We start from the raw sequence: 20,985 nt of genomic DNA, 5'->3' as shown, positions 1-20,985 counted from the left end.
TAAACAACCCCAGCTCTCTCAGCCGCTCCTCGTAAGACTTGTTCTCCAGCCCCTCACCAGCTTTGTTGCTCTTCTCTGGACACACTCCAGAGCCTCAACATCCTTCTTGCAGCGAGGGGCCCACGCGGTGCCCTGAACCGCGGGGTACCCCTCAGTGGCCGTGAGAAGCGCGATCCTCGCGCCAAGCGCCCAAAATGGCGGCCGAGCGGCGCACGCGGCCCCGTCGCCATGGCGACCAGCCCGCCCGCCGCCCCGAGCTGTGCGCTCCTCCCTCCGCCCCCTCCCCTCGCTCACAGCGGCCCCGGCCTAAGGTCCTGGCAGCGGCGTAAAGCGAGCCGATACGACTCATAACAACACAGAATCACTAGGTTGGAAAAAGACCTCCAGGATCATCAAGTCCAACCGTTCCTAACGAAACTCCTCACGACTGGTTTCAAAAAAAAACAAAAAACAAAAAAAAAAAGAGGGGCCATCCAGCATCAACGCAGCTCTGATGGTTCCACAATCGCCGCTGCGCCCGCCCGGTATCGCTTCTGGCTCTCTCTTATTTCCCTTCCGTACCTCTGCCACCGCACCGCCTCTGCCCACCTGCCCGAACCGCCCGCCCTCACGCAGGGCTCTCACCCCATTGGCTGCCCTTATCCCCGCCCTCTCAGGCTCCGCTATTTATTGGCGAAGCCGCGCAGAGCTTGCACTCCATTGGCTGCCCTTGACCCCGCCCCCTCGAAGCTCCAGTTATTGGCACTGGCGCCTCAGCCGCGGAGGTTCTTGGGATTTGTAGTTCTGCTGGTCCTGGCTGGAGACTTCCCAGCATCCCTTGCGCCGGTTTCCGGTGGCGGCGCGGCTTCCGGTTACGGAGTTCACGGGGCGTGTAGGTGAGGAGCTGCGGGTCCGGGGCTGTTCGCTGTGGATTTGGGCGGGCTGGCTTGGATGTACCTGCCTATAGGGCCGTCCCTGGGTGGTTGCCATGCTCTGCGGGCCTACGATTTGCTTGTTGAGCTCAACCGGCCCTGCGGTCGGGCAGGTCGGGGCACCCCACCTTGAGGATGAGACCGAATTCGTTGGATGACCAAGCCGCTGAGGCTGAGGTGTCTTGTAGTGCTGTGTCCTGCCAGGTATAGCACCTCTCTTGAGGTGTGCGCTACGCAGTGTGGCTGTTTAAGTGTTTTTCTGACTCTTACCTTGTCTTTTTGGGGTGCTGTTGTGTGTTTTGACGTGCTGCGTAGCTGGTCCTCTCAAGCACATAAAGTGCGTGTTGTGCTGCAGCTGTTAATGCACCTGGGGGTTGTGTTAAACACAGGGCATGGCTTGATTCCAGAAAACCACAGCATGATTTGGGTTGGAAGGGACCTTAAAGCCCATCCAGTTCCAACCCCCTGCCATGGGCAGGGACATCTCCCACTGGGTCAGGATGATCAAAGCCCCATCCGGTGGCACAGCCACCACTTCTCTGGGCAACCTGGGCCAAGGCCTCCCCACCCTCATAGAAAAACACTTCTTCCCTATGTCTCATCCCAATCTCCCCTCTTTCTGCTGAAAATCATTCTCCCCCATCCTATCCCTGAACTCCTTGGTCAAGAGCCCCTCCCCAGCTTTCTTGGAGGCATATATAGGATTGAACCTAGGTGTTGTGGGTCCTTAACTAGAGCTTATGCTGCAGAAGTTCTCCTTATCCTGCACACTGCAATATCCTGGGAAGCCTGGTGCAGTTCCCACAGCTGTAATGTGGGTGCTGGTCTCAGGTCAGGCAGCAGGCACATGCGGATAAGATGTGCTGGCTCTGGAAGCACTTGTGCCTGCGCAGTTGGTAACGGCTCTTTGTACCTATGAAAGGATGTAATAAAGCTTTTTATTTCCTCTAATAGGTTGTTGCTGAATTTAGCGGAGACAGAACTAAGTGAGGAGCAGAGGTGAAGTGTGTTATCAGCCTGGTGGGTTGGTTGGAAACTCGAGTAACCTTCATGCTTGACCTGTCTTGGGTGTCTTGTGTCTTTTGGGACAGAAGGACCCACGTGGGTTTTACCTGTGCTTGTTGAAAAGAATATCCGAGAGGGAATTCAGTGGAGCCAGTGCAGCTTAATGGTTCTTGATAAGTGGTGATTAACAAGCACCTTGAACTTGTTCAGGGTTGGGGACTGATTTCCTCAGTCTCTTCTCAAATTCTTTCCTATTTATTTTAGTATAGTTCTTCCATCTCTCTTTTGTCTGCTGCCACTTGTTCCTTCAGCTCTTCTCCAACAGGAATACTAAGCTCCTTTTGCTGCAGCTTTCCTTGTAAGTTTTTATAGCATATTTCTTTTTTCCTGTCTTCTGGTTTCTCCTCTGCACAGACAGACAGCTCTCTGAACCCAGGGCAGCGTTCCGTTTGCTACCTGCTCCGAGTCCCAGCGCAGTAGAGTTCTGATCCGAAGAATTAGATTTCCTACACCAGCGCCTGGCTAGTTAATAGTAACAAGCTCGTACAGCTGAGAAAGGTCTCAAACAATGGTCAGCCTAATTGTTTAGCCCCAACTTGAGAACAGCATGTGTTCAGGAGGGCTTCATCTAGCTTATTTATGGCAACTCTGCTGGTGTTCTATCCCTGTATTCCTATTTTTGCTTTTACCAGGACTTTTGTGGTGTTTAGCTAAAATCTCCCATGCTGTAACTGAAGCCGGTTTTGTCCAGTTGTATTCACCATGGCTGCATTTCCGTCCTCCTCTCGGCAGCAACCGATATATATAAAGCTGTTATCACGTGTTCCCTCTGGATGTCTACTCTTCAGTCCAGGCAACCCTGATTTCATTTCACCCTGTCTTTCCATTTTACTCCTTAGAGCTCTGATCGCTTTTATCGTTCTCTGGGTTTTGCTCAGTTGTCTTCTGTATTTTTCCAGCGTGTGCACAGCTGACACTGTGCTCTGATTTAGAATCATAGAATCACAAGGTTGGAAAGGACCCACTGGATCATCGAGTCCAACCATTCCTAACACTCCCTTAAACCATGTCCCTCAGCACTTCATCCACCCGTTCCTTAAACACCTCCAGGGAAGGTGACTCGACCCCCTCCCTGGGCAGCCTCTGACAGTGCCCAATGACTCTTTCTGTGAAGAATTTTTTTCTGATATCCAGCCTGACCCTCCCCTGGTGCAGCTTCAGGCCATTCCCCCTTGTCCTGTCCTCAGTCACTTGGGAGAAGAGCCCAGCTCTGTCCTCTCCACAACCTCCTTTCAGGTAGTTGTAGAGTGTAATAAGGTCTCCCCTGAGCCTCCTCTTCTCCAGGCTAAACAACCCCAGGTCCTTCAGCAGCTCCTCGTAAGACTTGTTCTCCAGCCCCCTCACCAGCTTTGTTGCTCTTCTCTGGACGCGCTCCAGAGCCTCAACATCCTTCTTATGGTGAGGGGACAGAACTGAACACAGTACTCAAGGTGCGGTCTCACCAGTGCCGAGTACAGAGGGAGAATCCCCTCCCTGGCCCTGCTGGTCACACTGTTTCTGATACAAGCCAAGATGCCGTTGGCCCTGCCATTAGGCAGGGGTGAGAGCTCAGGTTAAATAAAGATACAGGCAGTTAGAACACGGCAGAGATGTGAAGGATGAGGTTGAGAGTCTGAATAATCTGGAGTCAAGCGTAACCTTCCTGCCATGTCAGTGTTGCCCTGTTGGCTGTGTCAGCTTGCCAGGGTTGTGTTGGTAGCTGTACCTGATGTGAGGATGATTCTGGCACAGACTAAACATCTGTGGGGTTGTGGTTAACATGCCTGATTAACAACAGGGTCCGCAGAGAGAGCGGTGAGCTCTTCTTCTGTCTGAATGTGCTTCTGCAAGCTGTCCTCGAGCGATCTTCCTTCATCTGTGAACCCTTTTGCCTTCCAGGGGCAGCTTTAATCTTTCCTAGTGAGAAACACTCCTACTTTTCCCGCTTATGACCCACTTAAATCCACTTGCATCTACTTGTGTTTTGACTGAGAGGGGTTCAGGTCTTTAATTTGTGTTCAGCCCTGCATATTCTCGCCAGAGGCCTCCGGGTAATAGTGTTACACAAATTGCTGCCTTTAGGTAAAACAGATGCTTTTGCAGGTATCATGAGAAGGGAATCGCTTATTACCGGCACACACTGGTGAGGTGGAATGAGTGGTGCTTTTGTAGTCTTAGACTGAAGAAGTGGAGGGGAAACTAAGGTGAGAGAGAGAAGATCCAGATGGGGAGTACTGTGTCCAGTTCTGGAGTCCCCAACACAAGACGGATATCGAACCATTGGAGTGGGTCCAGAGGAAGCCACAAAGATTGTGTGAGGGCTGGAGCACCTCTGCTGTGAGGAATGGCTGAGAATTGAGGTTATTCAGCCTGGAGAAGAGAGGGTTGCAAGGAGACCTTAGAGCAGCTTCCAATACTGAAAAGGGCTCCAGGAAAGCTGGGAGGGACTTTTTGTGAGGGCCTGGAGTGATAGGATGAAGGGGATAGGCTTTAAATTGGAAGGAGGAAGATGTAAATTAGACATTAGGAAGAAATTCTTCTTGATGAGGGTGGGGAGATCCTGGCCCAGGCTGCCCAGGGAAGTTGTGGCTGCCCCATCCCTAGACGTGTTCAAGGAGGGGAAGTTCTTCCTATTGGATTGACTTGGACGTAGCCTGAGAGAAGAGCTCAGATGATGGATGCAGCTGTGTCGAATGGTGTTTTATGGAGTGCCAAACAGGAACACACTTCTGCAAGTGGTTAAAGTGATTATTATGCAATTGCTCCCTGAGGCTAGAGATGAGAAATAAACCTTTCAGATAGTCATGGAACTGTGCTAGCTTCGTAATTAAGTTCCTGTCTGAAGGATGATAGCTATGCTCAGATAATGCATGGGCAGGTGCTCTGCTGCTCAAAGGGCTTCAGCAATTTCCAGGTTTCAGAGGTACAACTGGGCTGCTTCTGAAGTGCCCAAACAATAGGGCATAGAAATAAGCTACTTGCAACCTGATGACATAATGAAGTGAGCATCCTCTTCAGGTGGTATTACCAACTGAGAGCCGTGGGCAGTTGTCAGTATTAATGACCATGTGTTAATTTAAGCAGGGCTGTCCTGTGATATAAGACAGATGGAGGAATATGAGGAATACGATACATGAATTCTTAATTCTTTCTCTGAATTATAAAACATGCAGATCAAGAATTACATCATTTTGTCTAACACTAAGCATGTCATCAGCACTTAAATAGGCATTTAGTCTTCTCTTGTGGAAGGTATCAAAGGTTGCCTTAGGCATACTTTGATTAGAAGGGGAGGAAATAAAGCCAGTGCTTCGGAAGTCTTGAAATGAGATCTGAAAGATGATTTTTAACACTGTTGGCTGTTATTTTTCCAGCGTATTGAAATCCCCAAGTCCATTGCAGGAAGGAAGAACTGCCAGCAAAAACTCCTCAGCGAGTTGTACTGCCTCAGGCAAAGGAAGTGATCAAAGAAGAGGTGGGAATTTAAAACGCTATACCTCCCCCTTCCAAGCCCATGGCACCGTGGAGCCACAGCACCTGCGGGTGAGGCCATGCTCTGTAGAGTCAGCAGCTGACACCTTTGCTTTGGTTACCCAGGAAGGGATGTCAGAGCTGAGCGATGAAGCCAGTGAGTCGGAGCTGCTGAGCCGCAGCCTTTCCATGTGGCATGGCGTTGGCCAGATGATCTGTCGGGAAGAGCTGGATGTTCCTCTGGACTTGCACACGGCCTCCTCTGTCGGGCAATATGAAGTGGTGCAGGAGTGCATTCAGCGGTAAGAGGGCAGGGGAAGGCGTGGGGCTGGCTACTGGCTGCCAGTTCTGGTTTGTCACTTGACTGCTTAAGGTCAGTCTTAACAGTGCAGTGGGGCAGAGCACTGGAATGCCACAAGTGTTCTTAAGCCAAAGTTTCAAGGGAAAAGTCTGATAAATTTATTTCCCTAGTGATTCGGTGGAAGTTGTTCTCTTACTGGTAGGAATTCCCATGCAGGCTTCTGTGCTAGAATTCTCTTCAGCCTTCTTTCATAGAATTGTAGAATTGTTTGGCTAGAAAAGACCTCTGGGATCATGGAGTCCAACCATCCCTGTCTAGTACTGAACCGGATACCTGAGCACCTCATCTGCCCATCTGTTAATCCCCCCCCAGGGATGGGGACTTCTCCACTGCCCTGGACAGCCTCTGCCAGTGCCTGAGAACCCTTTCAGTGAAGAAAATTTTCTTAATCTCCAATCTAAACTTTCCCTGGCACAACTTGAGGCTGTTTTCTTTCATCCCATCACTTCTTACTTAAAAGAAGAGCCCAGCACCCACTTCACTCCAACCTCCTTTCCAGGAGCTGCAGAGAGCAATTAGCTCCTCCAGGCTAAACAGCCCCAGGTCTCTCAGCTGCCTCATAAGGCTTGTTCTCCAGTCCCTTCACCAGTTTTGTTGCCTTTCTATGGATGTGTCCCAGCCCCTCCATGCCCCTCTTATACTAAGAGTCCAAAACTGAACCCAGGGTTTGAGGTGCAATACAATTTGAGGTGCACTTTCAATACAGTGATGGTAGCAGGAAGCTGCTTTGTGACCTACAGGTCCAGGACAGTTGTTCAGCTGCATTCTTATCTCTGTTGTTTAGAGGAGATCTGGATTTAAACAAGAGGAATTGTGGTGGCTGGACTCCACTGATGTATGCCTCCTACATTGGCCATGACACCATTGTCCACCTGCTGCTGGAAGCAGGAGTGAACGTGAACATCCCGACACCAGAGGGGCAGACGCCGCTCATGCTGGCCTCCAGTTGTGGAAATGAAAGTGTTGCTTACTTTCTTCTACAGGTGTGTATCCCAGAATAAGTAGGTAAAGCCACACCATGTGGTTTTAAGTTCTCCACCAGTTGCAATCAAAGTATGCCATTTATGTTCTGCTGTGAGTTCAGCTTCCTCACAGGGGTCTAAACTCTCTTGGTATCACAGCACAGAGGGGCAGTGTCTGAGACCCAGCTGAGAGGCTGCAGTAAAGAACATTCTCTGTTCTCTTGAAGCAAGGCGCAGAGCTGGAGATGAAGGACATCCATGGCTGGACTGCCTTGTTTCACTGCACCAGCGCTGGACATCAGCAGATGGTCAAGTTCTTGCTGGACAACGGGGCAAACGCCAATTGCAAGTAAGGAGGAGCCTGTTTCGTTTCTCAAGAGATACCTTATTTCAGGTATGAAAGCAGCTGTTGGCATAGGATCGTACTCCAGCATGGACAGGGAAAAGATACCTGTTTTGCTTTCCTTTCCTCCTGTCCCCTAGGAAGCGTGGCACATTACTAGCTCATACAAGGACAGGTGACCTGCAAATCGAACAGCAAAGCCTGCCAATGTTGTCACTGTTTATTTAACTAAGATCAAGAGAAATTAGATTTACTTCTTGTTTAATTATGGGCTAAAGTCTGAAAGCAAGCAGATGCAACGCTTTCTGAACTCCAGTGCACTTTGTGAGTCCTTCTATTGAATTTTCTTTGTACTCGGAGTTCAGTTTGGTTTTTTTGAAGTGTCCAGAGCATTCCCGTGCATTGGAAACTGCCTGCACGTTTATGTATATTGAATTGCTTGAGGTCAACAAGAGGTCCTTGCTTTGTTAGCTCCTGCAAAATGGATTTTGCTACTAAAAGGCACATCTGCAACTGGAAGAGTAATTTGTTGCTGTTCAGCCAGCAGAGTAAGAGTTCCTGAATCTCCCCTGGGAGTTCTGTTGAGATAGAGCCCAGTGCAGCAGAACAGCCAATACCTGGTGCAGTGCGTGATCAGCTGAGGGTACAGGCGTGCTGTTAGGGTATGGCAAAGACTGCCGCATGTTTCAGCTGTGATTATTCTGATCCATGTTTGCTTTCTCTCTAGGGAGCCTGTGTATGGATATACGCCTCTGATGGAAGCGGCTGCTTCTGGCCATGAGATAATTGTTCAGTACCTTCTCAATCATGTAAGTGTCTAGGCAGTTCTCCGTAAAGCTGAAAATCTGGGGTTCTAGCCCTCAGAGGAAGAACTGCAAGTTTGACGTTAGGCTTTTTACAGTTTTATTTTTGATCTTTGACAGTCACTTCTGATCTGAAGTCCTGGACTTCCACAACTGTTCTGAAATTGTCAGCTTTTTGGAGGCTGATACTCTGATTGTACGTGGCCCTTAAACAAATAGGAGTGCAGTCTAACTGTCAGATCGAGCTGAATAATGACTGAAACCAGTTAAGGCAGTGATCTCTGCTTACAGGCTTGTGTGTTTGGCCTAGTGGGCATTTTTTGCATCCAGGCTTATGCGCATACCTGTCTCTTAACCCCAATTCCTTTTTAATACTCGGTGTAACAGGTCCAGCAGGAGGCAGCAATGCAAAACGTTTTTCAGATAAAACAAACTAGTTCCCCGTGGCAATGCACAAAAGCCACATACCAGGGCTGCTTAGCATTCAGAGATCAGAGGGACTGTGGATAACGGGAAAGGCAATAAGGGATTAGTGGAGCTTGAACTGTCTGTCAAAGGTCAGCCTGTATTCCCAATGGGCTTGGAGGATCCAAGACAGTTCTTTGGCTCCACGAATTTTTTCTTTTTGTGTTTAGTGCCCTGTGCTGTGTGTGTTTCCGTAGGGAGTGAAGGCAGATGTCAGAGATAACACTGGAGCGACAGCACGGACACTGGCCATGAAGTACGGGCATACAAAGATTGTGGGGCTGATAGATTTGCATGCAGCGCCAGTGCCCAAGGTCTTCTGCAGGGGTCCAGGTAATGATGGTTTAGCTTGTTCTTCATAAGGTAAAACCTGAAGAGTGGTGCGTGGTATTTTGGAAGTATGTTACTAAGGGTGGTACTTCGCTGGTCTGTCTTGGAAATTTCATCGCTTCTGAGGCTGGAAGAGGCATAGATCCAATAACTCCTTGTCTGTTGGCTCTTTTTTAACCTAGTTAAACTGTTTCACCCTCCCTCTTTAACATTTCCCTTTTTCCCCACTATGTTTATAGGACCAGTAGCAAACAAAGCAGATAAATGAATTACTGTGCTGCTAACAGTCTTTATTTGAACTACAGGAAAATATGAAGAGCTGAGTTCCTCAGATGAATCATGTTCCGCTCCCCAGAGACAGAGACCCGTGCGTAGGACCAAGGGTCCCAGCATCCATGATGGGCCCCAGGCTTTGGCAAAGATAACAGCAGTTGGAATCGGGGGAAAGAAGCAGTCTCGCTACGGTGAGAATAGTTAAAGGCCAAGTGGAGAGTACTTTGAAGTCTCTCAAGTGCTTTGCAGCGGTTTTTATACCCGCAATTTTTTCCTTTTGATTTGGGATTCCTGTGTGGCTTGTACAGAAACAAAGATAGCAAACACTGTCATACAAGGCTATCTAGTCTCTGGTTCAAAAAGAAAACCTCCTCAACCCTTTTGTGAGGGCTGGGTATTGATGAGCAGAACACTTCTGTGGAACCGTTCTCGCCTCAATTACTGTTCCCCTGACTCTTGAAGAGTCCAGCTTCCTTTTTTGAGGTAGGCTCAGCAGTCTGAGAACCCTCCTCAAGCTGATGACAGGAAGAAACCTTTGATTGTGAAAATCAACTTACTGCTCCTAGACACCTGTCAGTTTTGTCTTCCCTGATGCTTGAAATACTACTGAAAATAAGATTATAAAACCCTTGCAATAGACTAAGAGATCGTCCCAATTCAGACATCAGGCGCTGGGTGCAGTGGTTATGAGTGTCGTATCTCTAGGTATTTCTCAGGCTGATTGCCTGGTTGTCCAGAAGAACCAAGAATGTGGACTTAAAAGCATGTTCAAAGTTCTGTTCATTCTCTTTATACAGATGCATCTGTCCCACAGGCAGTGGCTGTATTGAAATGACACTGTCAGCTTCTGAAATGATAGTGGGATGCTGCTTGTGTTTTAAAATGAATGCAGAGGGGTTACTTTTACACGGTTAGCTTGGCTATAGGGGTGGGACAGAGCTGTCACCTTGCTCTCTCAGGTAGCTGTTTTTCCCCTTCAATAACTTGGGTCTGAAGAGGAGAGGGGATGCTGAAAGCTGCTATTTACGGTATATCTCTGCTATAAGGCTGTTTCCTTGGACTTTTTTTTTTTTTCACGGCAACCACCTAAATCAAGTACTGCTGATATGTGTTTGTGTGAGGAAGGCTGGAGGCACGTGCATTCCTCGCTTTGCGTGCTTTTGAAAATGGAACCTTCTAGTTGAGGAAACGGTCTCTTTTAATTTTTTTCAAATCCCAGAGTGGTTGCTTTTCCTGCTGGAGCCTCCCTGCTGACCTGCATCCTAATCCTTATTGGTTCTCCCTTCCTCTTGCACACAGAGCAGGTCCCTCCTCAGGGCTATGTTACCTTTAAAGACGATGGCAGCTGCGAAGCGGGTGATATCCGGAACCGGGATGTTACCTCTCCAATTAACGAGCAGGATGTGGAGAGCAGCAGCAGCAGGGGTAAGTCACTGTCTCAGAAAACCTGGCTTGCAGTGTGCTCCTAGATGTCAGACTAACCCCTTGACATGCATGTTCCTTTCTCACTAAGGTGGGTTGGAGTACCTCTCATGAGGAAAGGCTGAGAGCTGGGATGGTTTAGCGTAGAGAAGCAAAAGCTCAGTGGGGTCTCATCAATTTGTATAAATCTGAAGGGAGGATGTGAAGAAGATGAGGCAAGGCTGTTTTCGGTCGTGTCTAGTTGACAGAACAAGAGGCAATGGGCACAAACTGAAAGATGGGCAGTTCCCTCTGGACGTAAGGAAAATACTGTGAGGGTGACTGCACACTGGAGCAGGGTGTTAGAGAGGTGAGGGAGTCGCCATCCTTGGAGATGCTTCAGGGACATGGTCCTGGGGAACCTGCTGTGGGTGACCCTGCTTGAGCAGAGGTCTGGACAAGATGAATTCCGTGGTCTCTTCCAACATCAGCATTCTGTGAAGCAGCATGAAGGAAGGATTTTGTTGGTTCCTAAATTGATAAACGATGGTGTGGCTCTGCTTTCCCTCTGTTATCGAGGAAAGACCTTTCCTGAACTTAAGTAGTGGGAGTGCAGGCTTAGTAATAATCCACTTTCCCACTCCAATAGCAGGAGCCTCACAGAAGTACAAACAGTTGGCCTTGTTGCTCTCTGTGGTAGTAAGGAGCCTTGGAGAAAGGCTGGTGCGTGGGATCAGACAGGTGATACTGCTGTCGCAGAATTATCTTGTCATGAGTGCTTTACACAAAGCTTTGTTCTGGATTTCTCCTTCTTTTTATACCTCTCAGCAAATTTTGCTGATAGTTGTGTAGCAAAAACGGTACTGAGTGTAAGAAACTTCAAGGTTCTTTTTTTTCTGTTCGTTTCCAGAGGATAACATTTGCTTCATCAACAACTTGGCAACCATCAGGAGCAGCAGCAGCAGCAGTGAATGCTTGACAAAAGCCCTGGGAGTCAGCAGTGAAGGCTCCTTGGAAAGCAATGAGGTGAGGCTTTTGATTTTTCCATCTCTGCCTTCAGTTTGGCCAGTGCTGTCCCCCTCCCCAGCCCGCTATGCCTCTGCCTCCACAGGCAGCTGTACTCAAGAGGCGACAGAAGAGAGTGTTACAGGGACAGGAAAACCAGTTTCCATGATTGAAGGTTATGGATTGTTTTATCTCTGGCCAGTAGCCAGCTCTTAGGACACATTTACTCTAGAACATTCTAGAACTCTGGGTCATTGATGGCTAGTTGTTAAGTTCTCTCCAGCTTCTGAACCCTTTGCAGACTTCTGAGCTAGATGGTAGTTGAGAAAGTCATTTGCTGGAGGAGGGTCAGTCCCTGAGCTTGGTGGGACAGCAGACAGCGTAGTAACGTTTAGAGAAGCGCAGCAGTGCTGCTGTGTTGGCACTTCTGAATCGCAGAAAGGGGAGGAGGTTGGAGGTTACTTGGAGGTTACTCAGTCACTGCTTGCATGGTTTGAGACAGCTCTGGGGTGGGTGTACAGAAGGGTGATAGAGCTCAATGTGAGCAAAACTGCCTTGAATTCCTCACAGGTGGAATCTCAGTGCATTGGATTGGTTCAGTGGAGGATTCAGTGTTGCTCTTTGCTCTGTGTTGCTTCCTAGGCTGGCATTGCAAGAGCTTGATACCATTTCAGACGTGGTAACAGGCTTTGGAGTGACTTAACTCAGCCCTTCCTAATGGAAGCTTCGTTAGTCTTCATTGCTGGATCCTGTAGGCCACTGCCTGGATTTAGAGCTTGGGACATGGAGTCTGCATTTATTAGCTGTAGTGATACTGACATCTTTGCATGATCATCCTTAACCTTCACATTTTGTATGGTTCTTTCCTTTCTCTTTCAGGATTCTGACCATGCAAACAGCCCTCCGAGTCGGAAACATGCCAAGAGCTTTAAGATCAAGAACCGCTACAGCAACAGTGACAGCCAGTGGAGCCACTGCCCAGGGAAAGCTGGGGGCTCTGCTCAGCCCCTCATCCTTCCCGAGCCCCCTGCCTACACAGGGCCACAGGTAACCGCGCACAGACTGTTGTCTCTGAAGCCATGCAGACCGTTATGCTCTATCAAGCATGCTGAGTTTTTCAGAGGTTCCCTGAGCTGCTTTCTTAGCCTTCTCAAATAAAAGGGAAGTTGTCACCGAAACACCTTTGATTCCAAACCTCTGCTCCAACTTAAATGCTTGTGTAACAGCAATTTCTCTTTTTTTATTGTTTGCTAAGGTGTTGCTGTTGCTTGGAGGGGTATTCTGGGCCCTCAGACCCTGGGGCGTGCTACCAGGCATGTCTGTGGTGGGGGCGAGGGTAGATGTTAGAGTGTCTGTCTTCTGTGCAGTTGTTACAAGAGGGAATAACTGCAGCCAACAGGCCAGTCGTGTTGTGTTGTGACTATGGAGAAGGGCAGTTAATCAAGGGAAGTTGTGGCTACTGCCAGAACCCAGGAAGGTGTAACACTGAAATGAGGAAGCAGATGTTTATGATGAAGAGGCATGGCAATGTTTTTGTTTGTGAGAGTATAAGTAAGTTCGTTTTGGATGGGCTGCAGGATCTGGCAACGTTCCTTGAGCAGATTGGGTGCCTGAAGTATTTGCAAGTGTTTGAGGAGCAAGATGTGGACCTCCGGATCTTCCTGACCCTCACAGAGAGTGATCTGAAGGAAATAGGCATCACGTGAGTGTCTGTAGTTCTTATCTTTCCCCTTACAAACTGTGCACACAACCTGGTCAGGGAAGTTAAGCTACTGAGTGTTTTTCTGTCTTGGCTGTTTTCCCACACAATTTGGCATCCCCTAGTTCCTGGCTGCAACAGGCTCCTGATTTTGGAGGTGCCTTGAAGGCATCGTGAGACTGTAGGGGTCCTAATGGCATATCATTGGGTTATTGGGTATCGGATGGTGCAGTGTTTAGTCCGTGACAGTTTGCTCTTCTCTCACCAGTCTGTTTGGACCCAAGAGGAAGATGACTTCTGCCATTGCCCGATGGCACAGCAACGCTCGGCCGCCCAGTGATGCCCTGGAGCTGGCCTACGCGGATCGGCTGGAGGCTGAGATGCAGGAACTGGCCATTCAGCTGCACAAGGTAAGACGTCTTCCATGGGCTGCTCAGTGCTTTATCACGCTGCAATAAGTGATCAGTAGCATGTTTTTGTGATGTGCCTGCGATAGCCTGAGCTAAAGGAAAAAAGAGAACTTTCAGTGGATGCACTTAGTGTCCAATAGATCAGGTAACACCGTAAATTCAGCTTATCCACTCCTTATCTGTGCTCCGTGCTTTTGCATCTGTTTCCCATCTGGCCAAGAACTCAAAAGGCGAGTGGGATGAACTGAATCCTTACTCTTCTTCAGTAGTGTCACTTTTATGGTGAAGCTGTGCAGCCATTAGCAAACAGACTTCTGTTGATTTGGGGAAATTTGGCCCACTGAGTATATTTACTACCAAAAAGGAAGCAGGAATTGTAACTATAGGGCTGGTCTTCGTGTGGAGAGAAACTGTATTCAGTGTTCAAGCCTTATCCAGCTTCCTTTCCCACTGTGTTGGGTGTGATTTAGCTGGAACCCTCTGGCTCCCTAAGTCATTAAAACAGCAAGAACTCCAGGGAGGTGTCAGAGCAGGCGTGTGTGGAGTGGTGTGCGGTATTCCCAGCTGAATCCTCTGTTCTGCTCTGCTGTAGAGGTGTGAAGAGGTGGAGGTGATGAAGGGCCAAGTTTGCCAGGAGAAGAAGCTACGTGCAGTTGCTGAGAGCTGTTTGATGGAGCGGGATGAGACCTGGAATGCCATCCAACGCCAGCTCAGAGAGGCGCAGGCCATCACCAAGGATGCTGGAGTCCTGCTGGATCAGATCAAGTAAGTCATTCCCAGGAAATGTCACTGAGTCTACTGGGAAGTGGGATCAAAGGTCATTGGCAGCCTTACAAGTCGTGCTTAGGGTAGGGCAGGACAGTTCACCAGACCCAACGTGGGTCCTGCCTGGCCTTCTCTAGTGGAAGGCCACGCGCATGTGAGCAGATGCATGGGCTATAAATAGCCTGACCTCTCAGAGATGCCGAGTGCTCCTGTTCAAAGTAGAAGGTGAAGGCACTCAGCTCCTTTGGAACCAAAAGGTTCAGTGCTTTGTTTGCGCTTACGTGGGACCTAGTGACCAGGGTGTAGCTTGGTGATCATGTGAATGCAGGAAAGAGTTTCTGACTTGCAGTGTCCTTCCCTGGCTAGTGAAGAACTGACCTAGCAGGAAAACCTGCTGTGTTCATTCACATCACTGCCTTTGAATTCTGTCTTGCCCTTCCTCCTAATATATCCTTTGTCTTTGCGGTGCTTTTCTCCCTATCCCAGTTGCAGTACAAATTTGTCATGGGCACTGTTCTGTCTCCTGATAGAACAGATGTGTCCTTAAAGGTGACATTAATCCTACAGCCATAGTTCCTGGCCCAGCAGGGAATGGGGCATGCTCTCTACCGAGCCAGGGTGAATTGGGATTGGCTTCTGCAGGGACAGCTGAGCAGTACTCCCGGGGCAAAGCACTTGTTTTTTTTTTTATGCCAGCTGAGGAGCTGAGATTGCCTGGTAGAAGGGCCCTGCCGTGCTCTGGGAATACACTGTTTGAACCGATGGTGTAATGTTAGCCAGAGAACTTTGCCTGTCTTTCTTGCTTTAACAGGATTCCTGTCCTGAGATACTTTCCGTTGCCCTTTAGAAACCTAGGATCAGGCTTGATTCCCATATAAACCAGGCGCAGCCCCTGGCTTGGGCTTTCTCCTGCTCACCCCTCCCACTTCTCTTCTCCCCCCGCAGCTCCTCTGTGGACAGAGGCAGAGATTGCTGTGGAGATGGGGCGCAGTGGAGAGCGCCCCAAGCTATGTCTGGGGCACATCTTCCTCTTCCTGGGAAGGAACAAGGAGCAGTTTGTAACCCAGGGCGTTAGATGCAGTCCCTCGACACCCTAAGCAGGTACTTGAGGACGTAGGAATGCACAGATGGGCATGTTGGTTCCAAGAAGGGTCTCTGTGCACTTCTGATGGTCTTTGTCTTGTCTGGCAGATCCTGTCAAGCAGAGCTGTCCTCCCGGCTAACCCAAGAGCAGGCAGTCAGCAGAGTGCCAGACACAAAGATGCAGCTGGGAACCGCTGAGAGCAGTCGGCCTGGTGAGCGTCCAGGTGAGGAAGAGCTTTTCAAACTACACACATGGGCGCAGGGGGTGGGAAAACAGTGGCAGACCCCAGAACGAGCCATGTGCTTGTCTTGCGTTGCTGAAATAGTGAGGTTGGAAGTGATTCGGAACAGATGAGCAGCTGAACTCCTAAATTCGGTGTAAGAAGTCTTGCTCAGAGGAAAGTGTTTCAAACACCCAAAGTGTCTGGACTTCAACTGCAGCAGACTTTCACAGCAGCCTTTGATTCTGGGGTCTGGAAGGTGTTTGTGGCTAAAAATGCAAAGCTGTAGCACAGACACCCAGTGGCAGCCCCGCATCGCGGGCCTGTGGCTTCCCCTTGGCATGCAGCAGCATGTGAGCCCTCGGGTGTGTTACTCCCTGCACTAGAGCTGGGTCTGAACCAGAAGCTCTGGTTGGTTACCTGACCCTGTCTGGCATATTGTGCTGCTCAGGCCCTGTGGCGAGCTGTGTGCGTGGCTGGGCAGGCTTGGCCCACCAGCAGCTCAAGGCAAGGAGCCAGCAAGTGATCCTGCTGCCGTGACATTTCCAGGGAGGTGCTCTCTGCTTGTGCTTTAGAAGAGACACAAGTAGAGACCCCGTTGACTTCTGTCCCCTACATTTCATCCCTTTGAGATGCTTTTAATACCTGATCCTGACAGCATTAAAAAATATATATTTTAAGTGGTAGACCTGCCAGAAAACCCCTCAGTTTGTCACAGGCAGTTCCAGCTCTCATCCCATGTGACTCAGAACCCCTAACCTGAGCTGCTCTGGGTGTGGCTGCTTCACAGGAATCCCAACTCTTGTCGCTGCTGCATTGCAGAAAGCATGCAGACTGAAATGTGTGATTCTTCTTTCTTGCAGTGCTTGAAGGATGGCCACCTTCCTTGAAGTCTCTGAGCTTGCCTGAGCTGTCAGCTGTCCTGGAGGAATGTGTGGGAGAAATGGGTAAGGTGTAGAAGGACTTCAGTCACGGGAAGTGACTGTTGTGCTGGAGCAGGGCTGAGCCAGTTTTTGGTGATGTGGCAGTGGTAGTTTGGAGGGACCTAACAATCCCCCATCATTCGGAGAATTGTCTAGGCTCTGGAGTTGTTCCTGGCGTTTTCCTGCACTTAATTCAGTTCTGGAATCCCCAACATAAGGAGCTGTTGGAATGGATCCAGAGGAGGCCAAGGAGATGATATTGAAGGCTGGAGCCACCTCTGCTATGAGGACAGGCTGAGAGAGTTGGGCTTGTTCAGCCTGGAGAAGAGAAGGCTCCAGGGAGACTTTAGAGCAGCTTCCAGTACTGAAAGGGGCTCCAGAGACCTGGGGAGGGACTTTTTATAAGGGCCTGGAGTGATGGGATGAGGGGGAATGGCTTTAAATTGGAAGGGGGAAGATTTAGACTAGACATTAGGAAGAAATTCTTCTTAATGAGGGTGGTGAGGCCTTGGCCCAGGTTGCCCAGGGAAGTTATGGCTTGCCCCGTCCCTGGAGGTGTTCAAGGCCATGTTGGATGGGACTTTGAGCTTGTATTCCAGTGGGAAGTGTCCCTGCCCATGGCAGGGGGTGGAACTGGATGGGCTTTGGTGTCCCTTCCAACCCAAACCATTCTATGATTCCCACAGCAGATTTTGGGTTCTGCCTCATCCTCTGCTGACAGGCCCAGGCGGAGAGAAGTGGGTACCTGGCCCCCCCATGTACCTCCTGCTCTCTGTGGCCAGAGCTGCTTGTGGAGTGGTCCTCAAAGCCTGTGTCCTGGTCTCCTGATGACAGGAACTTGTCCCAGCAGTCAGAGAGTAGAGACACTGCCGTTGTTGGGGCTCTGGAAGCTGCAGGGTAGAAGACAGCATGAAGGCAGGAAAACAGTGGCTGAATGCAGCCTGTTCTTTCTTGCTTGTTGTCCTATCGCTAATGCTAGTTTTTCCGTATCCTCAGGAAAAGCTCTGCAGACTGTGACTCAAAGCCTCCAAAGGCTCCAAGGCCCAGGGCAGAGCTGGCTTGAGCCGTAACAAAGTAGGAGGGTGAGTGGAAACTGATGACCCCCGCAGAGGGCTGTGGCATCGAGGCAGTATCACTCCTTGCAGCAAGGAACAGCCATCTGCTGCTTGTGCCCAGTGTTTGCTCATAGCCTGCACAGAGGCCGTACTCTGCTCCTTGTGTGCCCTCTGGTTGGTTTTCCCTTTGGAAAATCCTTTAGTCCCCTTGTCAGTCTGCTCCAGAAAGGGTGATTGTCCTCTTTTTCTTGGTGGCTGCAGGAATACTGACGTCGGGTGACTGTTCCACCCGGAAGCTGAGTGTGCCTGGGAGAATGAGCGCAAGGGCCATGCTGGCAGCACCCAGCTCTGCTAAGAGAGCCACAGCAGCTGGCAGACGTGCGGAAGAAGGTCTCAGATATCAGAGAACGTGCCTGGGAGAACGAGGGACAGCGGAAGAGAACATGGCAGCACTTTGGGCCCAACTGTTTTCAGGGTTCTCAGCATCGTTGTTGTTCATACCAGAAGATTTGGTTAAGAGGAGAAGCACTGAGCCCCGAAGGTTTATCTGACTTAAGTTTCCTGCAGCCCTTGTCGTTTGGGGCTGTGTGGTGTTAGAATGGTGACAGTTACTCACAGCAATTAATTATCCTTTTCCATGTCCTGTCCTCCCCAAGGTCTCTGACGCTTGCCCTGGCCCCTTATGTGCTGTGTGGATAGGTGATTGCTTAGAAGCTGGCCCAGAAAATGTATCTGGGGCAGTAAAGAAAGAAGATTTCTTGTGGATGGGTCGAGTGAGTAGTTTGGAATGTTTGGCTCATTAAGCTGCAGCAAAGTTTGTGCAGCCCTAGTCTCTAGCAGGAACATTTGCCCTGCTGCCATCCCAGATCTGTGCTACAAAACCTCTCCCTCCCACCAGCCCACCCTGGTTCAGTTCAAACTCTTTCCCTCCCTCAGGGATTGTTTTTGATTGTGTTATTCAGTCCCAAAGAACCCATTTTTGTGGTAAATGCTTTATGGTAGGGACTCAGTCTGGTTTGTCAGTGCTGAGATCCAAACACTGACAGTGGTTGCGAGGCAGATGTTGCCCTGGAAGGACATGAGAGAAGAAAGAGCTCAAAACTCTTCTGCTTCCTGTGCCTCTGGCAGGCAGCAGAGTGCCAGGGCAGGCAGAACATGAACTGAGGGATAGATCAGTCCCATGTGGGAGACAGCAAAAACCAATCGTGTCCCAGATGTAGCTGTGGTGCAAAGCTTTGGTCCTCAACCACTGACTGCCTTTGTTTTTCTGGGCATTAGTGCTTGGAAATAATTCTGCTGAGGCATTCCTGTGTTGGTGGTGTGTGTGTTTGCATGGGGCAGACAAAGTGTTTGGGAAGAGGCTCCTTCCTGGCACTTGGAGCTGGGCGAGCAGCCACAAGAGCTCTGGTGACAGTTGTGTTGATGTAAAATGGTTCCAAGTGACTCTGATCCTATGTTGCTGAGCCCTCTGGGGAAAAAAGAAAAGCAAACAAAACCTGAAGTCTGTGAATGATGGCCTTGGTGAGTCTGGAAAAGTTGTCTTCCCTTTGCTGGGAAGGGAAAGAAACTGTGTCTTCTAATTTTAATTTTTTTGGACCTAGATCACTGTTGCCAAAATAAAAAACTCCATTCCAGCCTCATCCTTTGAGCTGTTCCCCCCTCCTGATCGGCTGCCTGGGACCGCTCGGGCAGGCTTGAAGGCTGGGCTGCATCTGGTACAGGTGGTGTGTTGTTTGTCCCCCTGAGCTGGTACATCTGTGCTTCTGGGGGACAGGCCTGGGGCTCCGAGGCAGATCCAGATGTGAACCTGCGCCGCTCGGATGCGCTTGGCAGCGAGCTCAGCTGCCAGATGCTGCTTTCTACTTGTTAAACCTAACAAGGCACTGCTTGTCCGTCTTCAGCAGATGACAAGGATGTGTGCAGTGGGCCCCTGGTGCCAGTGGGACAAAGCTGTGGGAGATTTCACCCTGAAGAATTGGTTTTGATGAGGTGGAGCCCGTTCTCCTAGGGCAGCGTCACCAAAAGCTGCTCAGATATCAAGGCTGTGCTGGAAAGAGTATTTTGGGCTCTGTCCTTCCTTCCCTGTTGCTGTGCTGCCCTCTCCCACGCCTTGGTGGTATCGCTGGCTCCACTAGGACAGGGCTGTCAGTGGCAGCCCAGTCTTGAGTTTGAGGCAAGATGCATGTGAGGGAAAGGGAAGAGTTTTCATAGAAGCAGAAAAAAAAACCCCAAAACCCAGATGAAGGGGCTTGGAGCATCTCGAGAGCAAGGGAAGCAAGTCAGTGCCTTGAACTTGGGTGGCTGATAGGAGAGACTGCACTGACTTGGGACTGGCCTTGTGAGGTGATGGGGTAAAAGAAAGGATTTAGGGGGAGGGAGGGTGGTACATCCAATAGATTGGAAAGCTTGAGGGGCTGGGAGAGGGTGGGGGAGAGAGGCAGCGGTGTGTATGTGAATGAAAAGGAGAGTCCCACAGAAGAGGTGTTGCATGAGCCCAGCTGTAAGGGCTTAAAGGGGTGCTAAGCAGCCCAAGGGGGACGCCAGGGAGAGGGTTTTATATAACAGTGCTTCCCTGAGGAGGCAGTCCCTTAGCTGGAGGACTTAAACAGCATTTTATTGCTGGAAGGGGGGCTGTGCGGGCAGCAGGGAGTCTGGTGCTGCCCTAAGGCAAGCTGTCCGATTAAAATAGCATTTACTGATTTGGATAAAATAATAAAGACTGAAAACTGTTTGCGTGTGGGGGTTTCTGTGGAGGGAGCTGGGGTTGTAGAATCACGAATAACCTCATGGATTTATTTCAGGACAGTGGAGAATATGTACGATGCTTTCCAGCTGCTTGTCACATGCTGAGTGGGTCTGGGGCTGCCTTATCCGTGGCTTCCCAGCCCTGCCTGGCTCCTGCTGGAGGTGACACGATTGCAGCTCTGGTGGAGTAGGTGATGTGGGAATTCGGGGTGGTAGGCAGAGCCAGAGCTGCAGAGGAAGAGTGTGCATAGATAGATAGCAAAGTGTGTGCTCCTTGGAGGGCTCAGCTCTTTCCTTCCTGGCTGGATATTGCCACTTTTGCTCCAAAAGATCTCAGCTGAATGACAAAAGTTGTCTATACTAATTCAAAACTGAGTTTAGGCTTAGAGTTGTGTGCTGGCATTCTGCTTTAGGGACAGAGGGCTAATCTTGTGCACAGCTCTGAGACTGGTGTGTGCTGCTGGTGTGACTGTGCTCCCCTAAACCTTCAGCCAACCGCTGATCCGCTGCTGAGACAAGAAGGCGCTGTGCAGCAGTGAGCACAGAAAGCTTTAAATAAGGAAACACAAGCATCCTCCTGGTCAAAACTAAAGCTTTTGGTATATTCAAACACAAATCAAGTGCCAGGCTGCTGGAGCCTGCAGCATCCAGCAAAGGGCAAAGGATGATTCAGCCAACAATCAGCTCCTGTCCAGGAGGAACTACCTGCTCCCTC

At 49.8% G+C, this 20,985-nt stretch overlaps 2 protein-coding genes across 6 annotated transcripts in view; one reads left to right on the top strand and one right to left on the bottom strand.

Moving 5' to 3' along the window:
- Nucleotides 1-596, bottom strand: part of DNAAF8 (dynein axonemal assembly factor 8) — a 100,813-nt gene extending 100,217 nt beyond the window's left edge. Inside the window, exon 1 of the mRNA XM_054080871.1 lies at nucleotides 562-596. The gene's annotated coding sequence lies outside the window, so the exon portion shown is untranslated. The remainder of the gene's footprint in view (nucleotides 1-561) is intronic.
- Nucleotides 597-825: 229 nt separating this feature from the next.
- ANKS3 (ankyrin repeat and sterile alpha motif domain containing 3) lies at nucleotides 826-19,889 on the top strand. Of its 5 annotated transcripts, none has more exons than XM_009570981.2 (18): nucleotides 826-875; nucleotides 5,330-5,430; nucleotides 5,553-5,728; nucleotides 6,572-6,770; nucleotides 6,977-7,098; nucleotides 7,820-7,901; nucleotides 8,558-8,693; nucleotides 8,996-9,154; nucleotides 10,263-10,388; nucleotides 11,275-11,390; nucleotides 12,249-12,416; nucleotides 12,947-13,071; nucleotides 13,337-13,478; nucleotides 14,071-14,243; nucleotides 15,435-15,550; nucleotides 16,411-16,494; nucleotides 17,467-17,552; nucleotides 17,787-19,889. In XM_009570981.2, exons 3-17 carry the CDS (start codon nucleotides 5,559-5,561, stop codon nucleotides 17,538-17,540), a joined length of 1,992 nt encoding a protein of 663 aa, XP_009569276.2. In that variant the 5' UTR covers nucleotides 826-875; nucleotides 5,330-5,430; nucleotides 5,553-5,558; the 3' UTR covers nucleotides 17,541-17,552; nucleotides 17,787-19,889. The 5 variants fall into 5 exon arrangements, with proteins under 5 accessions (XP_009569276.2, XP_053936857.1, XP_053936856.1 ...); XM_054080881.1 differs by lacking the exon at nucleotides 826-875 and adding an exon at nucleotides 1,912-1,931; XM_054080882.1 differs by lacking the exons at nucleotides 16,411-16,494; nucleotides 17,467-17,552; nucleotides 17,787-19,889 and adding an exon at nucleotides 15,189-15,344.
- The last annotated feature ends 1,096 nt before the right edge of the window (nucleotides 19,890-20,985 follow it).

This window comes from Cuculus canorus, chromosome 15 (genome assembly GCF_017976375.1).
Source record: "Cuculus canorus isolate bCucCan1 chromosome 15, bCucCan1.pri, whole genome shotgun sequence".
Classification (NCBI taxonomy): Eukaryota; Metazoa; Chordata; class Aves; order Cuculiformes; family Cuculidae; genus Cuculus; species Cuculus canorus.
Note: the sequence above shows the minus strand (reverse complement) of the source record. Positions and strands in the feature narration are given on the sequence as shown.